The sequence below is a fragment of the Globicephala melas genome, chromosome 16 (assembly GCF_963455315.2).
Source record: "Globicephala melas chromosome 16, mGloMel1.2, whole genome shotgun sequence".
NCBI lineage: Eukaryota > Metazoa > Chordata > Mammalia > Artiodactyla > Delphinidae > Globicephala > Globicephala melas.
The window spans coordinates 58,507,939-58,526,072 of NC_083329.1; the positions used below are offsets into that span (position 1 = coordinate 58,507,939).

Consider the following 18,134-nt stretch of genomic DNA (forward strand, 5'->3'; position numbering starts at 1 on the left):
ACCCTGCATCTGCAGGCGGACTCTCAACCACTGCGCCACCAGGGAAGCCCGAAAAGATGATTTTTGCATTGCCATTCCTCAGCCTTCAGTAGAGTATATGACTGCAGCAGACTGAGGAATTTGCCTTTTTGTGGAAGCTTTCAAACAAACAGCCTACGTTGGAATTTCCAATTCCAAGATAAGAGTTCTTGAGTATATATCAGGTAAAATGTAGCCTTCATGTTTTGGTTTTAGAGATGCAACAGAGATGGCAGTTTTAGAGATGGTGTTTATTTATTTATGGCTCCTTTTACTCCAGAGAATTTTCAGCAGCCTTCACAAATTAGGAAAGAGTATTCATCCAGTGTACCTAGATATATCATTGCTTTGAGAATTTTAAAATCACCCTGCTGACTGTGACTCAGAATTTATATCTATCTTTCCTTGTTCTGACAGAGGAAAAAATTGCACTGCTGCAAATACAACCAATTCAACATTCACGTATCTATCAAGTGTGAGTAATCCAACTCGATGGAAGCACTACATGCTTTCTAGAACTCAAATTTGGAAGCTGAGTGGGGCTGGAGGAAGAAGGGGTGCAAACAGACATGCACATAGTAGCTCTAACTCATGGTAGAGTTTGATAGGAAACATAGTCAAGCCTCATGGAAACACAGCAAAAGAAGACATTAATTTCAACTAAGCAGCCTGGACAGAGCTTCATAGAGAAAGTGACATCAACACTAGGCCCATTTTAACATGAGAGGAAGAATAATTCCAGGCAGTGAGAATAGTGCAAATAATAACAATAAAAAGACGTGGGAAAACACTGGACTTATTTTTTTACCTCAAAAGTGGTACATGTTTATTGTTAGGAGACAAACATGAATTATGGTAAGAAAAACAAAAAATTTTAACCTGAAACCCCACCACTCAATCCCACCACATTTTAGTATATGCTCTTTCACATATAAAATAATACAAAATGGGATCATTCTAAACATATCCGCCTCCTGTTTTTTGCATAACATCAGCATGGATATCTTTCCATGCCAGCTCAGAATATACATTGGAACGATTAAAAACCACTGGCATACCTGAGTTCAAGGGTAAGTATAGCCCTTCCCTTACAGACCTTCCTTTGAGCTCCCAATTTCAATTTGATCTTTTCTTTGTCTTTTTCCAAGATTTTTCTTGCATCCACATGAGAACAAAAAGGTATGGGGTATAACTTGTGTCAATAAAATCGTTGTTGACTTCTTTTAAATTTGATAAGGACTCTAGGTTTTCTGTCCTGCATTTCAAAGTGATCTCATTTGTATAATTAAAATACTTAAGCTCTGGTCCTGCCACTTACCAGCTCAAGGCTCTATGAGCCTTAGTTACCCCACCTGTAAAATGGGAGTAATAACCACATAGTATAAATAAAATAATTGAGGATAAATAAAATAATTTGTTTTACTGATGTATTTTTGACATTGAGAATACTATGAATCCAAATGTAAATTAAGTAATAAAGAGGCTGTCTCTAGAATTTGGCCCCTCTTTATCTGCCTTCTTCCCACTGCTTGAGGCAACCTTTACCATCTTAGATGGATGGTTCTCCAGCTCCTGTGTCTCACTTGCCAATCTATCTCCTCGCCACTACCAGGGATATCTTACCAAAACCCAAAGCTATCCACGTTATACCTCAGCTTAAAATCCCTCCATTGCCTGGCATCCAGTGCTTAGAATGTTCCCCTTCTAGAAATTATCTTATAAATGTATTTGCACATGCATAAAATGACATATCTATGTCATTCATTGCCACACTGTCTGAATTAATAAAAGATCATAAGTAACGTAAGGTCCTTCCACAAGGGTCTAGTTAAATAAATTGTTACAACCACCAATGGATTATATTATGTAACTATCAAAAGAAGAGAAAGCTTGTATATAATAAGCTACATGGATATATTGTAATACAGCACAGGAAATATAGCCAATATTTTATAATAACTATAAATGGACTCTAACCTTTAAAAATTGTGAATCACTCTATTGTACACCTATAACATAATATTGTACGTCAACTATACTTCAATTTTTAAAAAAAGAAGATGGGACTTCCCTGGTGGTCCAGTGGTTAGAACTCTGCACTTCCACTGCAGGGGACGCAGGTTTGATCCCTGGTCAGGGAACTAAGATCCCACATGCCATGCAGCACAGCCAAAAATTTTTTTTGCGGTACACAGGCCTCTCACTGTTGTGGCTTCTCCCGTTGCGGAGCACAGGCTCCGGATGTACAGGCTCAGCGGCCATGGCTCACTCACGGGCCCAGCCACTCCGCGGCATGTGGGATCCTCCCGGACCGGGGCACGAACCCGCGTCCCCTGCATCAGCAGACGGACTGTCAACCACTGCGCCACCAGGAAAGCCCTATTCCTCTTTTATACAAAAGATGACCTGTTATACTGTCGTGTTCCTTGATTTTTTTTCCCTTAACATATTTGGGAGAACATTTCTTATCAGTTTGTATAGAGCTTTCTCTTCTTTTTTATTTTATTTTTATTTATTTTTAATTTTTGGCTGTGCTGCATGGCATGTGGGATCTTAGTTCCCTGACCAGGGATCAAACCTGCGTCCCCTGCAGTGAATTAAAAATAAATAAAAATAAAATAAAAAAGAAGAGAAAGCTCTATACAAACTGATAAGAAATGTTCTCCCAAATATGTTAAGGGAAAAAAAATCAAGGAACACGACAGTATAACAGGTCATCTTTTGTATAAAAGAGGAATAGGGCTTTCCTGGTGGCGCAGTGGTTGACAGTCCGTCTGCTGATGCAGGGGACGCGGGTTCGTGCCCCGGTCCGGGAGGATCCCACATGCCGCGGAGTGGCTGGGCCCGTGAGCCATGGCCACTGAGCCTGTACATCCGGAGCCTGTGCTCCGCAACGGGAGAAGCCACAACAGTGAGAGGCCTGCGTACCGCAAAAAAAAAAAAAAAAAAGAATACATATTGCCTAAATATGCATAACTATCTCTAGAAACACACCCAAGACATTTGGTTTCCTTTGTCCATTAGTTTCCTATGAGGAGGGAAACCAGGTGGCTGGAGTTCAAGGGTGAGAGGGAGACTATTCACTATATATATACCTTGCTGTACCTTTTAAATTTTGAACCAGATAAATTTTTCACTATTCAAGAACTGAAGGTTTTGTTTGTTTGTTTAGTGATTAATATGGCATGTAAGTCCCTTTACAAACTAGCACAATCTACCTTAATAGTGTCATCACTAAAGCTTCCCCACTCCCTACTGTACATTCACACCCTTCAATCATTTCATTCTCTCTGCTCAGAAGGCTTTCCAGTTTTTCTCCGGCTGGCAAACTCCCTCATGCTTCAAACACTGCCTCTCTAAGACAGAATGAACTCCCCCTCCTATCTTCCCAACTTATTCTTCAAAAGGGCCTTTGGACTTTGATTACACATTTGCTCCCTGGCATTAGAAGCTGGGTTCACAGTCCTCCATGAGTCCATCAGAAGCTTATATCCCTTCAGGGACAGAGTCCAGACCTCAGCAGGCATTAAAAGTATGATGAAATGGCAGCATTACTCACCTTAGCCAAAAGCTGGGAGCAACCCAAGTGTCTATCAACAGATGAATGGATAAGCAAAATGTGATATACACATACAACGGAATATTATTCAGCCTTAAAAAGGAAGGAAATTCTGACACATGCTACAACATGGATGAAATCTGAAGACATTATGCTAAGTGAAACACGCCACTCACAAAAGAACAATACTGTATGATTCTACTTATATAAGGTACCTAGAGAAGTCAAATTAATAGGGATGGACAATGGAATAGCAGTTGCCAAGGACCCAAACGAGGGAGAAATAGGGAGTTAGGGTTTAATGCGTACAGAGTTTCAAATGGAGAAAATACAAGGTTCTTGAGATGGTGGTGATGGCTATACAAAAATGTGAATATACTTAATGCCACAGAACCGTATACTTAAAAAAAGTTAATACAGTAAATTTTATGTTACATATATTTTACTGCAATAAAAAACTTTAAAAAATGAAAGAATCAGCAACTTCTACAATCTCAAGACAGTAATGTTATCCTGGCATTTCATCAGATTTTAAAAGTGCCTTTCTAGGGACTTCCCTGGTGGTGCAGTGGTTAAGAATCCGCCTACCAATGCAGGGAACACGGGTTCGAGCCCTGGTCCAGGAAGATCCCACATGCCGCAGAGCAGCTAAGCCTGTGCGCCACAACTACTGAGCCTGCGCTCTAGAGCCTGCGAGCCACAACTATTGAGCCCATGTGCCACAACTACTGAAGCCTGTGCGCCTAGAGCCTGTGCTCTGCAACAAGAGAAGCCACCGAATGAGAAGCCCACACACCGCAACGAAGAGTAGCCCCCACTTGCCACAACTAGAGAAAGCCCACGCGCGGCAATGAAGACCCAATGCAGCCAAAAATAAATAAATAAGTTTACTAAAAAAAAAAAGTGCCTTTCTACTTTCATCCTAGTATTAAGCTCTTGTAGTTCCTTACACTCCAAGATGTTTTTCATTAAATAAGAAAAAAAAAGAGAATAAAAGCAATCTTTTTTTTAAAAGAATGATAAAAGAGCAAGAGACTACAATACTGACAAGATTTTGAAAAAGATACGATTCTAGAAGTAAAAAATACTGCCATTTAAATTAAAAACTCAGTGTCTGAATTAAATGGCATATTAGACCCAGGTGTATGAGAATTAGCAAATTGGAAGACCTGAAAAAATAACCATATGGAAAATATAAACTGTTCAGATACAGAGAATAGAGAAAGTCCAATATTTTTCTAATTACACTTCCAAAGGGTAAGAATAAAATGAAGGAAGAGGCGAAAATTCCAAGAGATAATGGCTAAGAATTTTCTACGACTGATAAAAGAAATCAGCCCTCAAAATCAGGGAGCCCAAAAAATCCCAAGAAAGATAAATAATATCTTAAAAGCCCCAGTGAGAAAAAAATCATTATTTAGAGGAAAATAACAATTAGACTGATGGCAGATTTGAATGCAGAAAACACTGGAGTAATATTTTCAAAATGCTGGGAAAAAATTACTATTAGCCCAATTTTGTATATCCAATGAAATTATCTTTCAGAAAAGATGGCAAAATAAAAGATATTTTCAGACAAATGAAACTTAGAGTGTGTACTGCCCAAAGATCCACCTAAAGATATTAGTGTAGGACAGACTTCAGGAAGAAGGGAGGTCTGTTCATCGTTTCTCTTATATCTCAAAAAAAGTGGTAAACATATAGGTAAATGGGGAAAAAAGCAACTGTATAATACAATAGTGTCTAATTTGTGGGGCAAAAAAAAATCAAGAGAGAAACAAAATCTCAGACAACCATATATAAGGGGACAGTGGAATTACAAGTATTTTACCATTTTATTCAAGTAGAAAGTAAAGATGCCAATTAATTTAAGACTTTGAAGTTAAATATGCATGTTAAAAATTTTCCAGAAAACCACTGAAAGACTAGAAATAACAGGTATACCTTCCAAATTAGTCGTTAAGGTCCCCTGACCTTTACATTCAACTCTATTACTCCTATATCAATAGGACATCTGAAAGAGATTCTATCCTTCCTTTCAGGCTAGAGATACTAACCTCTTCCAGTATCCAGCATATTATGTAGTCATTAAATATTTGTTAAATTAATTTGGCTGTTCCAGAACAAGATGAATTCTATTTCACAAATGCATTGTACTTTTTAACTCTACCTGGAAGGGCCAATTCCATTTACTTTAGTGACTACCCCTTCAGTTTTTTCTTTTTTAGAAAATAGGACAATGAATGTTTGGGATAAATCCCAAATCCTAAGTCCCAATTTTTGCTTCTAAACTGGGGTGGAAGAGGGGAGAGATACAATTTTACTCTCACTATTGCTCCAAACAAAGGAGATATCAATCATAAACTCAGATGTCTGAATTTTTCATGGGAAACTGGCAATCAAAGGCTTAGGCACCTAAACTGTGAATATTTTCCCCACAGTTGATAAAACTGTATATTCACAACATATGGAATTCTACTGAAAGCTTTCACTGGCATTTTGCCTTGTTGAGTAAAAGTTAGAAGTTATACTTAGACATTAAAAAAAAAAATCAACACTGCTTTTTCATTAGACTAACATTTAAAATATGACTTAAAAATCATGGAAAAATATATTAATATATCTAACACTCACTGAAATCTTTAACTGTGTGTCAGGCATAGTTCTAAACATTTTTACAAACTCATTAATCTTCACAATAATACACTCCAAGTCAGATACTATGATTAGCTTTGTTTTACAGATGAGGACTATGAGAACCAGAAATTAAATACTTTCTCCAATGTTACATACTTTGCAGGTGTCAGTCAGTGGTAGGATTTAAACCTCAGCAGTTCAGCTCTAGAGCCTTTACACTTAACCATTACACTATAGGTAATTTATCTTATATCTATATCTAAAGTCTGACTTTGGTATTTGCTGACTCATACCAGATGCACTTTGCCAAAGTTGGCTATTCTGTTCATTTGCAAAGCATCAAAACTAATAGAGAATCCCAAACCCATGTTCTGTATTTCTTTAAACTTAAATATCCTGCATAATCCTATGTTGGGCAGGATTATCCCCATCTGCACTCCAGGACTCTATCCCTGGAATTTATTCATTCAGGAAACATGAATTGGATGATCCTACTGCATGCAATACCCTGTGCTAAGCAATGATTTACTGCTGCTTTCCTAATCGCAGTTAAATTTCATCAAGATTCACCCACAGCATGATATACATTTTTCCAAAGAAGCATAAAACATTTTGGGGTACGGAAGCAGCAAACGGTCTTCCCACTTGTTTGTTCAACAATTATTCCTCAAGACTCTACTATGTGCCAAGCACTTTGATGGGTGCTGAAAATCAGGGGCAAACACGGCAGAGCCAATATTTGCCCCGGGGGCTCTAGTGGGGGAAAGATGTTCAAGAAGTGATAATCACACAAATAATTACTTACAACTGTGAAAAGCACAGTAAGGAAAAAAATAATCAAGAAGAGGGCAGCTGAAGCTGATGCTCAGCGGTCTTTTCCTAACTAGGGGGCCCACCACCTGCTTATTCTGCTGCTGGCCCACTCACATTTTCTCCATGGCTCCAAGGAATCAAAACTGTAGTTACAGTACTAGCGTACAACCCTTTAAAGTAAATAATTTAAATTCTGCAACAATTTCATGGATGGAGAAGATGTAGATAAGCTAAATCTTTTATAAGATCATAAATTTCATCTGTATTTTAACAACCTGAGGCCACAGACCATGTCTTATATACCCTACTATTATTCAGAACACCAGGCAATGTGCACAGCTAGAGTCATAACTAATTTTGGTGGTTTGGGGGGAAAAGCCACAGAATAAGAAATTTAAGTGTTACTAGAGATTTACTAGCACATTTATATATCCTTATCTACTTTAATTAAATGAATAAAAACATGTTGTCCACCTTACAGATAAAAGATGAGCCAGTTCTCCAGGGATGGGGTGGGGACAGAAAGAAGGCTGGAAATATAGAGAAGCTAGATAAGTTGAAAGCTGGCCCCTCAACTTTCAACTCTAAGAACAAATATACCATTTTTCTTTCTTCACAGAAAGCCTACTTGTGGGAATAAGTTAAGCTTATTTCAAAAAGAAGGAATGACTTTGGCTTGGATTGTGGCCAACTGCAATGAAATTCAGCCACTTTCCCCTTAAAAGTCATCCAACTGGAAATCTTATCAGTGGGAAATTCTCTAAGGGCCAAAGACTCTATTTTCTGCAACTTAACGATATTTGTAAAACATTTTTAGTTCTAAGGTTCACTACCTCTCATCCTCTATACATACACACATTGCACACTCATACCCATCCAATGAGCTGCCTTCTCATAGAAGTGACGGAATTTTTTGGAATCTAAAGTTCCAATATGTAACCAACACAATATAATATTTATGAACCTTTGTTTCTTTTTGTGATTATGCAGGCATCTGCATATAGCAACATTTGAGCGCAGAAGAAGAGTCACCAAGCCATCCAATGGAGGCAAGAGATAGTGAGCTATCTTCATCATGAATGAGCCTAGAATGACCAGCAGGTATAGAGAGTATCAAGGCACAACACACTTATCAAAGGAATACCATGAGCAAGAGACTGGGATAAGCACGGCACCAGGAATATCAAGAAGAATATAACCCAGTCCTTGTCCTCCAGAAACAAACAGTCTTAAAGGGAGACACCCTAGGGGAGTAAGGAAGGAGGGGAGAAAAAAAACAAACCCACAATCAACTCAATCATCCAAAGACTGATGACCCAGCATACAAGGACACAAGACCTACAAAGCCTTACCAAGGGACTGGAAGGAAGGCGAGGAATCCCCAACTGCCTATGTCTAATTATACAAGTCCCCTTTTATCCATTACTCTATCATACTCTATCCCTTTGTCTGCACATAATACACATACTTAAATAGATTTAATCAATGTAAAGACCCCATATCTTTAATAAGGATGTTGAGATTAGAAGTTCTTTCAAGATCTAGCCCATTATTTTGAACTTATTTCATTCCACACTTACTGAAAGAGCAGTTAGCTAAGTACAGCATGGCTCCCTAAACAGCACATGACAGAGAAAGTCATGGGTTGTTGTAACTGACTGGGTTTCCTCACTTTTCTTTGCAAATTCTTGAGCAGGAAAGTGAATTAAATGGTTTGCAGGGGGAAGGGTGTTAATGGTGAAAAGGGATAAGAGCTGGTGCATCTATATATAGTTAAGTTTGTATTTATATCTAGGGAAACAAATTGGTTTGGAGTAGAGAGAAAAGACAAAAAGACAAATCAAGTTCAAACAGACTGTAAAAGGCTGAGAAACACTGGAGACGACTGTGACTAAAGATAGATTTTTTAAAATTTCAACGATAAAAATGTAATACTTTTGTAACAAGAGAAATTCTGTTCTTTCTGAAAGACTATACAAAGCTCAGCATGACAAAAATGATTATTAATAGTATACATATTTTTAGTGTTAAAGATAAAACATTAACGATGATAAAAATACAAATGAACAAAAATCCCCTACTTATAGATTTATTTCAGCTTCCTTCCCTAACAAACCTTTTTGCAGATTGTTAAGAAGAAACAGGTAAGATAGCGTTCCTCTCATAATCATTCCAAATGGAAACTGAACAAATACGAAAATGACAGAAAAAAACAGAGAAGCAGGAGCCTAGATAACTCAAAACTTACGTTATCCAAACTAAACTGTCTATGTGGCCCAATATACCCAAATGCATACTGTTAAGAATTCTACAGGTCCAATGTACGAGGAACAGAACGACCGATGAAAGCCTGCAATGGGAGGTCCTTCCTCCCATACACCAACTTTTGTCTCTGGGTGTTTCAGAGTCTTATTACAGATTTGAACTTTACTCCTTAAATTTCACTCTGAAGTATTTATACTACATAGCACTGAAGGCTGTTGGAGCTTAAAAAAGCCAAGGCTGAAATTTGTTTTCTTCTTTTAGTCCTGTCTATATGGGAAGATTTAAGAGCAGACTGGCCTGAAAGCAACATAAACTAATAGAATGGCCCTTTTTCAGCAACAGTCCAGAGCACAGAGCATTATGCTAGAGAGAAACCTTGCTGGGATACCAGCTAATCTCTGATGTTCGCCCTTTAAGGACTGCTACTTCTTTTGATACTGCTCTAAAGCTGGTTTATTATGTAAAAAGTATACCCCAGTGTCATGACCATGACATAAGGTTCAATGAAAAGTTTGGGCCTGGATCAGCCAAAAAACAAAAAAGCAGCAGATCAACTTTCTGATATCTTTTGTCTCCTGCCATATGGTTCAAGGAAATAAAGATCTCTTAATGAGGAATTCATGACTCAGTATGATACTACACTGTAACCAGCAGAGTTCCAAATAATATATCAACACCTGGTCTAAATTGTTATGTTTTAAAAAGACAAAAAGAATGCAAAATCCCAATGCTACTTTCAGATAGGAGGCAACATATTCTCACATTATGAATTTAGTAAGTGGCCTGCATAGTTGAAATGATTCTGAAACAGAGAACCACAACTCAAAATAGCCTGAACACTTTCGTTATCTCAAACAATGGGCAGTTAGCCATTCATTCCTCCCTCCTAGTATATATTCTACTTGTTTCAGACAAGGCCCATTATAAATTCAAAGAGACTATTCAAATTCAGCTATACCGGATGTCTGAAAGCTGGGGATGGAAAATTGTCACTGCACAAAAATTCCTATTACAATATTTTGTGCACAAAAAAATGAATGATGGGCTTCCCTGGTGGCGCAGTGGTTAAGAATCCACCTGCCAATGCAGGGGACACGGGTTTGAGCCCTGGGGTCTGGGAAGATCCCAAATACTGTAGAGCAACTAAGCCCGTGCGCCACAACTACTGAGCCTGTGAGCCACAGCTACTGAGCCCACATGCCACAACTACTGAAGCCCGTGCACCTAGAGCCCGTGCTCTGCAACAACAGAAGCCACCGCAATGAGAAGCCTGCGCACCTCAACGAAGAGTAGCCCCTGCTCACGCAACTAGAGAAAGCCCACCCGCAGCAACGAAGACCCGATGCAGCCAAAAATAAATAAAAATAAATAAATTTATTTTTTTAAATGAATGCCATATATATATATACACACACACACATATATATATAGTTAGTTCATTAAAAAAAAAAAGTTATATTGCACACCTATGACCAGCCTGACATTGAAAGGAGCAAACACAACAGACATGGCCTCTGCCACTGAGAAACGTACAACCCAATGAAGACAAACACTCACCAAGTATGATGACTGTCACAAGAGAAAAAAATACATGCTATGATGGACTTTAGACTGTGGATAATTAAGATATTCCCATCCTACCCTCTTTCTAGGTGTGCCAGTAAAAGACCAGGAAGTTGTCAGAAAGCTTTTAAAATAACGACCCTCTCAGCTGTGATACATACAAAACATAAGTATTTTATATATACATATACACATACACACACATATATATGTGACCGGTAATTAAGTATATAAAATAACCAGACTCCTTTTTTAACGAATATACCAGAAATATTAAAATCCAAATAAGTCCCATCTCCATAAAAACAGTTGTCTTAATGCTACCCTTACTCTGGACTATAGCAGAAGGAGTCAACTTATGATACTGTGGTTGATACCACAAAACTTTTACTCTATCTTTTATTTTGTCCATAAAATATAAAATAACTTTTATTTTGTCCATTGTTATACCAGTGCTATTTACAAAACAGCTTTAGAAAAGCCCAACTTTCCACTGTGTCAATATATATAAACAAATATTTAAATTGGGGCTCCATTAAAATTATAAACATAGTTGTAGAAACATACAATCTCCAAAACTCTTCCATTCTCTCGATCATGAGTAAATGCTAAGTCCTATTTGTATATCTCTTTTGATCTAGAGACAAAGTGTTTCAAATGAAACTTCACGATTCCCCAAAGAATCCACAAACCTACTATAAATACTATTTAAATACAGAAATCCTAGAAACCTACTTTATATACTATTTAGTTCTCATAGACTTCAAGCTAAGCAGCCATAAATACTAGAAAAGCCTTTACGTGTTTGGCAGACATACTTTTGTGTTACCTGTATCTAGTCTTTTTTTTTTAACGCTGCAAAATTGAATGTCACTGTGAAACAGAACACTACCTTCACATCATTTTTTTAATATAGGCCCTTCACACAGGCCATGCCAAAACCAACCTTTAAACAGGTAATCTTGCCAAGGCCAGGACAAATGGAAACTCTTTGACTAACAACATTCTCATTGCTTCTGATTCAAGCTAGAAAACTTCCAGTGATATTTAACAACTTTGTTCTAAGTGGACACAGAATGGTGGAGTGAAAAGAGCAGAGTGTCCAGAGTAAGTGAAACAGAGCTCAAGTCCAAGCTCCCCCACTAATTAGCTGTGCCACTGTGGGCAGGTTACTTAACTTCCCTGATCTACAGTATCTTCATCTGTAAAATTCAGACCATAGCAATACCTACCTTAAAGGACAGCTATGAGATTATACATATGAAAGCATTTTATAAACGATAAAGAATTATACATTCTTATTATTTACCGTATTAATTTTTTCCTTAATATAGGAATTTATATGTTCATTTTAAAAATTGGAAAATACAGAATATGAAGAAGAAGAAAATCACCCACAGGCCTGTCACCCAAACACTGTTATTTATTTTAACTGAAATAAATCCAACATCAACCAAAAGAAATTAAAGTAGGAATAATTTCAGATGTTAATATAGATAATTTATAAAAGACAAAATTGATTTCTTTTTAAGAGCAGAACAGTCTTTCCCAACTATCAGTTTAAAGACAATGCTGCTATTTGTCCCAGAGCTGGTCCCAACAGGGTATGATATATGGGTGAGGCTCATAAAAGTAAAGGCCAGAAAAACGTCCGAAATAAATATTTCATGAGTCCCAGGAGTAGTTACAACACATGCCCTCAGATGCTGCAATGGAGAAAGTAAAGTGTATGAACCCCCATTAATAAAACTGGCACGACTATATGGTCACAAAGACTGTCAGATTTCTATGGGCCACTTCAATGGGAAAAAAGAAAAATTTATATACCATGCTACAAGACAGTCTAAGACTTCTGAATTTTTCACACTGCTGACTGAATCCCATCCTTGGAACCTGTACCTCTCCTCTATTTTTCCCTTCCCATCCATCTTTCTCCTAGGCCCCCTCCTTGTTTTGTTACTGCATTAGAATCATTCTCTGTGTTTAAAATGGCCTTATTTTATACAATGGAATATTATTCAGCAACAAAAAGGAATGAATTTCTGACACATACTACACCACAGATGAACCTTGAAAACATTATGCTAAGTGAAAAGTCCTACACAAAAGGCCACATTATTTTCTGATTCCATTTTTATATGAAATGTCCAGAAAGGGCAAATCCACAAAGACAGAAAGCAGAATGGTGGTTGCCTAGGGCTGGGGTGCTGGGGGATGGGAGAGAATCAGTGACTGTAATGGGTATGAAGTTTCTTTTTGAGGGAACAAAACTGTCCTAAAATTAGACTGTAGTGATGTTGTGCAATTCTGTAAATATACTAAAAAAAAAAACACACACTGAATTGAGTGTTTAAATGAGTGAATTGTATGGTATGTGAATTATATATCAACAAAGCTGTTTTTAAAAAAATGGCCTTGGGCTTCCCTGGTGGCGCAGTGGTTGAGAGTCCGCCTGCAGATGCAGGGGACACGGGTTCGTGCCCTGGTCCGGGAAGATCCCACATGCCGCGGAGCGGCTGGGCCCGTGAGCCATGGCCGCTGAGCCTGCGCGTCCAGAGCCTGTGCTCCGCAACAGGAGAGGCCACAGCAGTGAGAGGCCCACATACCGCAAAAAAATAAAAATAATAAAAATTTAAAAATGGTCTTAGTCAGTTGAAAAAAGGACATGTAAATAATCCCATCCTACCCTCTCCCTAAGGGTGGAGTAAAAGTGATGACTCAATTGTGATGATATATATATATAAAGTGACCAGGCTACTTTTGTTTAACAAATACACATGAAAAATTACAAATCTAAATGAGTCTTGCTTAATGATTTCCTAAGTCAAAACTTGGTCCTCAGATTCTCAATAATTCGATGCCTTTGTTTAGGTATTCTTTCCACTTGTAATGCCTTTATTACCATGTCTTTAAAAGTTCCAATCCCGGGCTTCCCTGGTGGCGCAGTGGTTGAGAGTCCGCCTGCCGATGCAGGGGACACGGGTTCGTGCCCCGGTCCGGGAGGATCCCACATGCCGCGGAGCAGCTGGGCCCGTGAGCCATGGCCGCTGAGCCTGCGCGTCCGGAGCCTGTGCTCCGCAACGGGAGAGGCCAGAACAGTGAGAGGCCCGCGTACCCAAAAAAAAAAAAAAAAAAAAGTTCCAATCCCACCTTCTTTAAGGCCAACTCAGAGGTTATCTCCTCCATGAAGCCTTCCCCATGCTCTCAAGAAGAGCAACCTTACCTTCCTCTGAACTTCCATGATACTTCACTTCCTCCGGGCCACTTAGGACCTTCAATCCAGTATTACACGTATTCTGCCCAATATCATACTTATTGCTTTGATGTTAGAAGGAATGTGTCCCAATAAATACCTACCTCATAAGTGGATGACTACAGCTTAACAATTCAGAATTTCATCATCACCTGGTAAATTTTAATTTTGGAAATATCCAAAAGTCACTTTAGACTCAAGAATGGTATATAAAGTAGTAGGGTTAAAAAATGCCGACTTCAGACAAAATTTTCTTGACCAAAATAAAACAAATTAATTTGACATATATATGTAAATAATCTGTAAGAAATTCCCAAAGAGAAGCACTGGAATAAGGATATAGCCTCCCAAGGTAACTGAAAGAAACCTGAATTGTATAAATTCCAGAATATTTGTTCAAAAATCAGATTCGTTAACTTATAATAGCACCGTGTGTTTTTTTCCTGAGAGTTCTATTATCAAGCTCTACTAATTCTTCTTCTACTGTATTTGTAATATGGTTCTAATTCCTGCTCCATTTTCCCTGCCACACCCAAAGTCCAGGCCCTCATTTTCCTCATGACCAACCAATTTTAAAAGTCTCCTAATTTATCTTCCTTCCCATAATTCCTTCTTTCCTTCAACAATATCAAGCCATCCCATGGGCCACTGTTGAGGGTAGGAACTGAGAAGCACATACGAGGCCTGTTCTTCAGACACAATCTAGTTGGGAACTTGATACATGTACACGATTCATTACAATATTCAGCAGCATATACACAGGGCCACAACTGACACCCAGGATTCCAAGCAATGGGTAGGTCCTCGGGCCTCCCCAGAACACAATCTATACAGTCTCCCTCACACACTGTCCTCATCCTATCCCTTCCATTCTCTTTGTTCGTCTTATTGGCCTTCTGTTAAAGTGCCCATATGGCATGCACCAATTTCATCTCCAGTTTCTCTCCAACTTGCCTCCTGAGCTAAGCAAGACAATCTACTTGCTGTAATCTGGAAGTCACTTATTCACAAGTACCTTTGTTCATGATTAACTACTTATCAACACAACCCTCCCCATTTTCTCTCTGCTAACTCCTATGTACCACCAATCTCAAGTCCCTTCTTTTGTAATGTATTGGGAAGTTTGCAATTATATGTAATTTTGTTTTCAGTTTATCAATGGCCTCATTTTTTTGGTATTTGTCTCACAGTATCTATTAGTGTTTCCAAACTAAGGGACTATATGAAAGTCACCTATGGAGCTTCTCAAAAACACAAAGGCCTTGACCTGACCCCCTAAAGAGCTCCTCAGTAAGTCTGGGGTGGGAGCTGGACATCTTTATTTCTAAAAAGCCCCACTGGTGATTCTGATACACATCTCAACCTAAGAACCACTGATTTATTAAAATGCTCCCTATATAGCAGACATTCAGTTCTTATTAATTCATGCATTGAAGCTCATAAATAACTTTTTTCTAAATAGCCTAACCAGATATCAGCCCCTAGACTATACACTAGCTCTGCTCCAAGTGCAACATGTGGTTTTAAGATTTCATTTCCTGAAGTACTCCTTGGAGGGACACTATTACCTTGTCTCTTTACATTGTTTCCTATTTGTTGAGTAATGGAGGCCTGGAATGCAGCCATGTTAGACAACACTACATAAGAATGTACTCCGGAGTCTTAGATTAAAATTAGTTATAAAAAGAACAAGAACAGTGTAGAAGTAGACATTTTGAATGAATTCAGTATTCTTCCTGAATACAGTCTAACTAAATGTACACAGAAGGCAGATGGGGAATTTGGTCAGTAGCATTCTCCTAGTACCAGTCTCCTGAACTGGTCCCCTGAAGACTGAGGAAGACTTTGAGCAGCTAAAGTGTGCTAAAGTGCTCTAAACAGATACGGAACCCAAGCCCCACCCAGACCCACAGTTGCCTACCAGCCTCCTAACTACCCTGGCACACACTAGTTACACAGCTCAGTGGGGAAGCCGTATAAAATTTTTCCAAATTTGTTCCCCACAGGCAGCAGCAGTCTGAGTCACCCACCCAGGGTGGGAAAGAAAAGTGTGATATTAGCCAGCAGAGTGTTAGGAGACTGGTCACAGCACCTCTTTTCCCCTTTCAGAAGTGGACTCCGCCTCCTCCAGGAATCACCTCAGTTATTAGTCACAGCTGTGGGCTACAGGGGTCTGCAGAGCCACTTCGCCATCTAGGAAAGTTGTGGCTCGGGGAGGAGACGCCCCGCTCTTTTCTCCGGCAGGGGCCGCAGATCCCAGATTCCACAGGCCTCTCCATCTTGCTTCCTGCCAGGAGGAGGGGCCGATGAAGAGGGCCCCCGAGTCTGGAAAGGCCCCAGTGGGAGGAAGCCGTTTGACAGCAGGTAAAGCCAGGTGGAAATCTCCACGGGAGTTGGAGGGGGAGGGGGGGATGAAAGGCAACAGGGTTAAGCGAAAGGGGAAAAGGGATTCGTAGTCATAAATTACTGCATAAAGATATCACCCGGTGTTTGTGAGTGCCAGAGGTGTGAGCAGAGGTAGAATGCCCGGGAAAGGAGGAGACAGGGACGAGTGGCCACTAAAACAAGTGGACAGAAGGGCCGGACGCGGGGAGCTCTGAGGAGGGCTCAGAGGTGGGTGAGGCGGGTTTCAAGGTAAGGGGCAGAAGTATTAGAAAGGAGAACGTGGCTCAAATAAGAATCCCTGGAAGGCAAGTCAGGAAATCATCAGAGGAGCCCGCCAGCCCAGAGGCCAGACTGAGGAGGCCTAAAAAGGAGCTGAAAGCAAGGCTGTCAACGGGAGGGGCGACAGCCTGCTGAGGGAAAGGGGCTATCAGACATCCTAACGCCTGTCATTTATTGAGCGCTTACTATGGGTCATAAGCTGCGCTAGCCACTTTATAAATACCACCTCGCTGAATCTTCACAACAAACCCGCAAGGCAGGCATTATTATGATTGCCCCCATTTTATAGGTGAGGAAACTGAAACCCAGAGAGGCTCGGGGGCTTGCTCAAGGTCACAACGCGGGGGCGTCAGGATTCAAACCCGAGGCGGTCTGGCTCCCGAGCCCACCGGCAAAGCCACAGGCAGCGCAGGGGAGCCGCAAGGCAAGCCGGAACCCCAGGGACGTCTCCCGCCCCCGTTCCCCATCCCAGGCCCAGCGCGCTCACCCGAACGAGGTTACTGACGGCCGCCTGCACGGCGGCCACAGGCGCGGTGAGGTCAGGGATGGCTTTGCCGTCCACCTCGCCTTCCTCGTGCATGATCACCAGGTGCGAGATCTGCTGCGCGACCGGCTCCAGAATGCTCTCAATCGTGCGCGTATGAAACACCGGCATCGCGGCGGCGAGCGGGGCGGCGAACCGCGGGCTACAGAGATCTGAGAACGGCGGGGCCGGGAATCCGCAGAGAGACGGACTCTGAGCGGCGACTACGGAGTCCGGGCTTCCCTCGGCGTAACCAGTCTCGCGAGCGCCCCGCCCCCTCTCGTCGCCGCGCCCAATGGCAACGCCGCTCAGACCCGGACCTCCACTCCTATTGGTCCCTCTATGAGATGCTCCGCCCACGCAACCGCGCCGCCAAGGCCCCGCCCCGCCCCCATTCCCAAGGGAGGGGCCTGGGATTGGGCTGAGCCGCGGGGTTTGCGACCGGATTCCCGAGCCCTAACGCCGGGCGCTCCTTATAAGGGCATGGTGGGAGCGGAGCGTGCGGCTGGAGTCGGGGCCCCGCCCCCCGGGGCCGCCTCCAGTGTTGGCTCTGCAGAGCTCCGCCCCTCTGCAGAATCACCTCAGCGGGGTGGGGTCTCCTTACCTCAGACGGCGCTGGAGTCTGAAGAGACCAGGGAGCTGTAAGTCTTCACCCTGCTCCCCAACTTTTCCCTTCACACGACGCCCTCAAAATACACTTTCCATTTCCTCTCAGTAATACATTCAAACACAGAAGTGCACAGAGAAAGCATAAGCGTCCCATTCATTCACACACACGCTCCACCCACTCCCGAGCTCAGAAATACTCACAGTTTAAAGTTTGGTGTTCAGGCTTCTAG

General features: G+C 40.9%; 1 protein-coding gene across 2 annotated transcripts in view; it reads right to left on the reverse strand.

The window, feature by feature from the left end:
- Positions 1–17,533, reverse strand: part of VCL (vinculin) — a 99,600-nt gene extending 82,067 nt beyond the window's left edge. For both annotated transcript variants that reach the window (XM_030862673.2, XM_030862675.2), the window contains exon 1: positions 17,260–17,533. In XM_030862673.2, coding sequence (XP_030718533.2) covers positions 17,260–17,427 — 168 coding nt within the window. In that variant the 5' untranslated portion in view covers positions 17,428–17,533. The remainder of the gene's footprint in view (positions 1–17,259) is intronic.
- Positions 17,534–18,134: the final 601 nt, after the last annotated feature.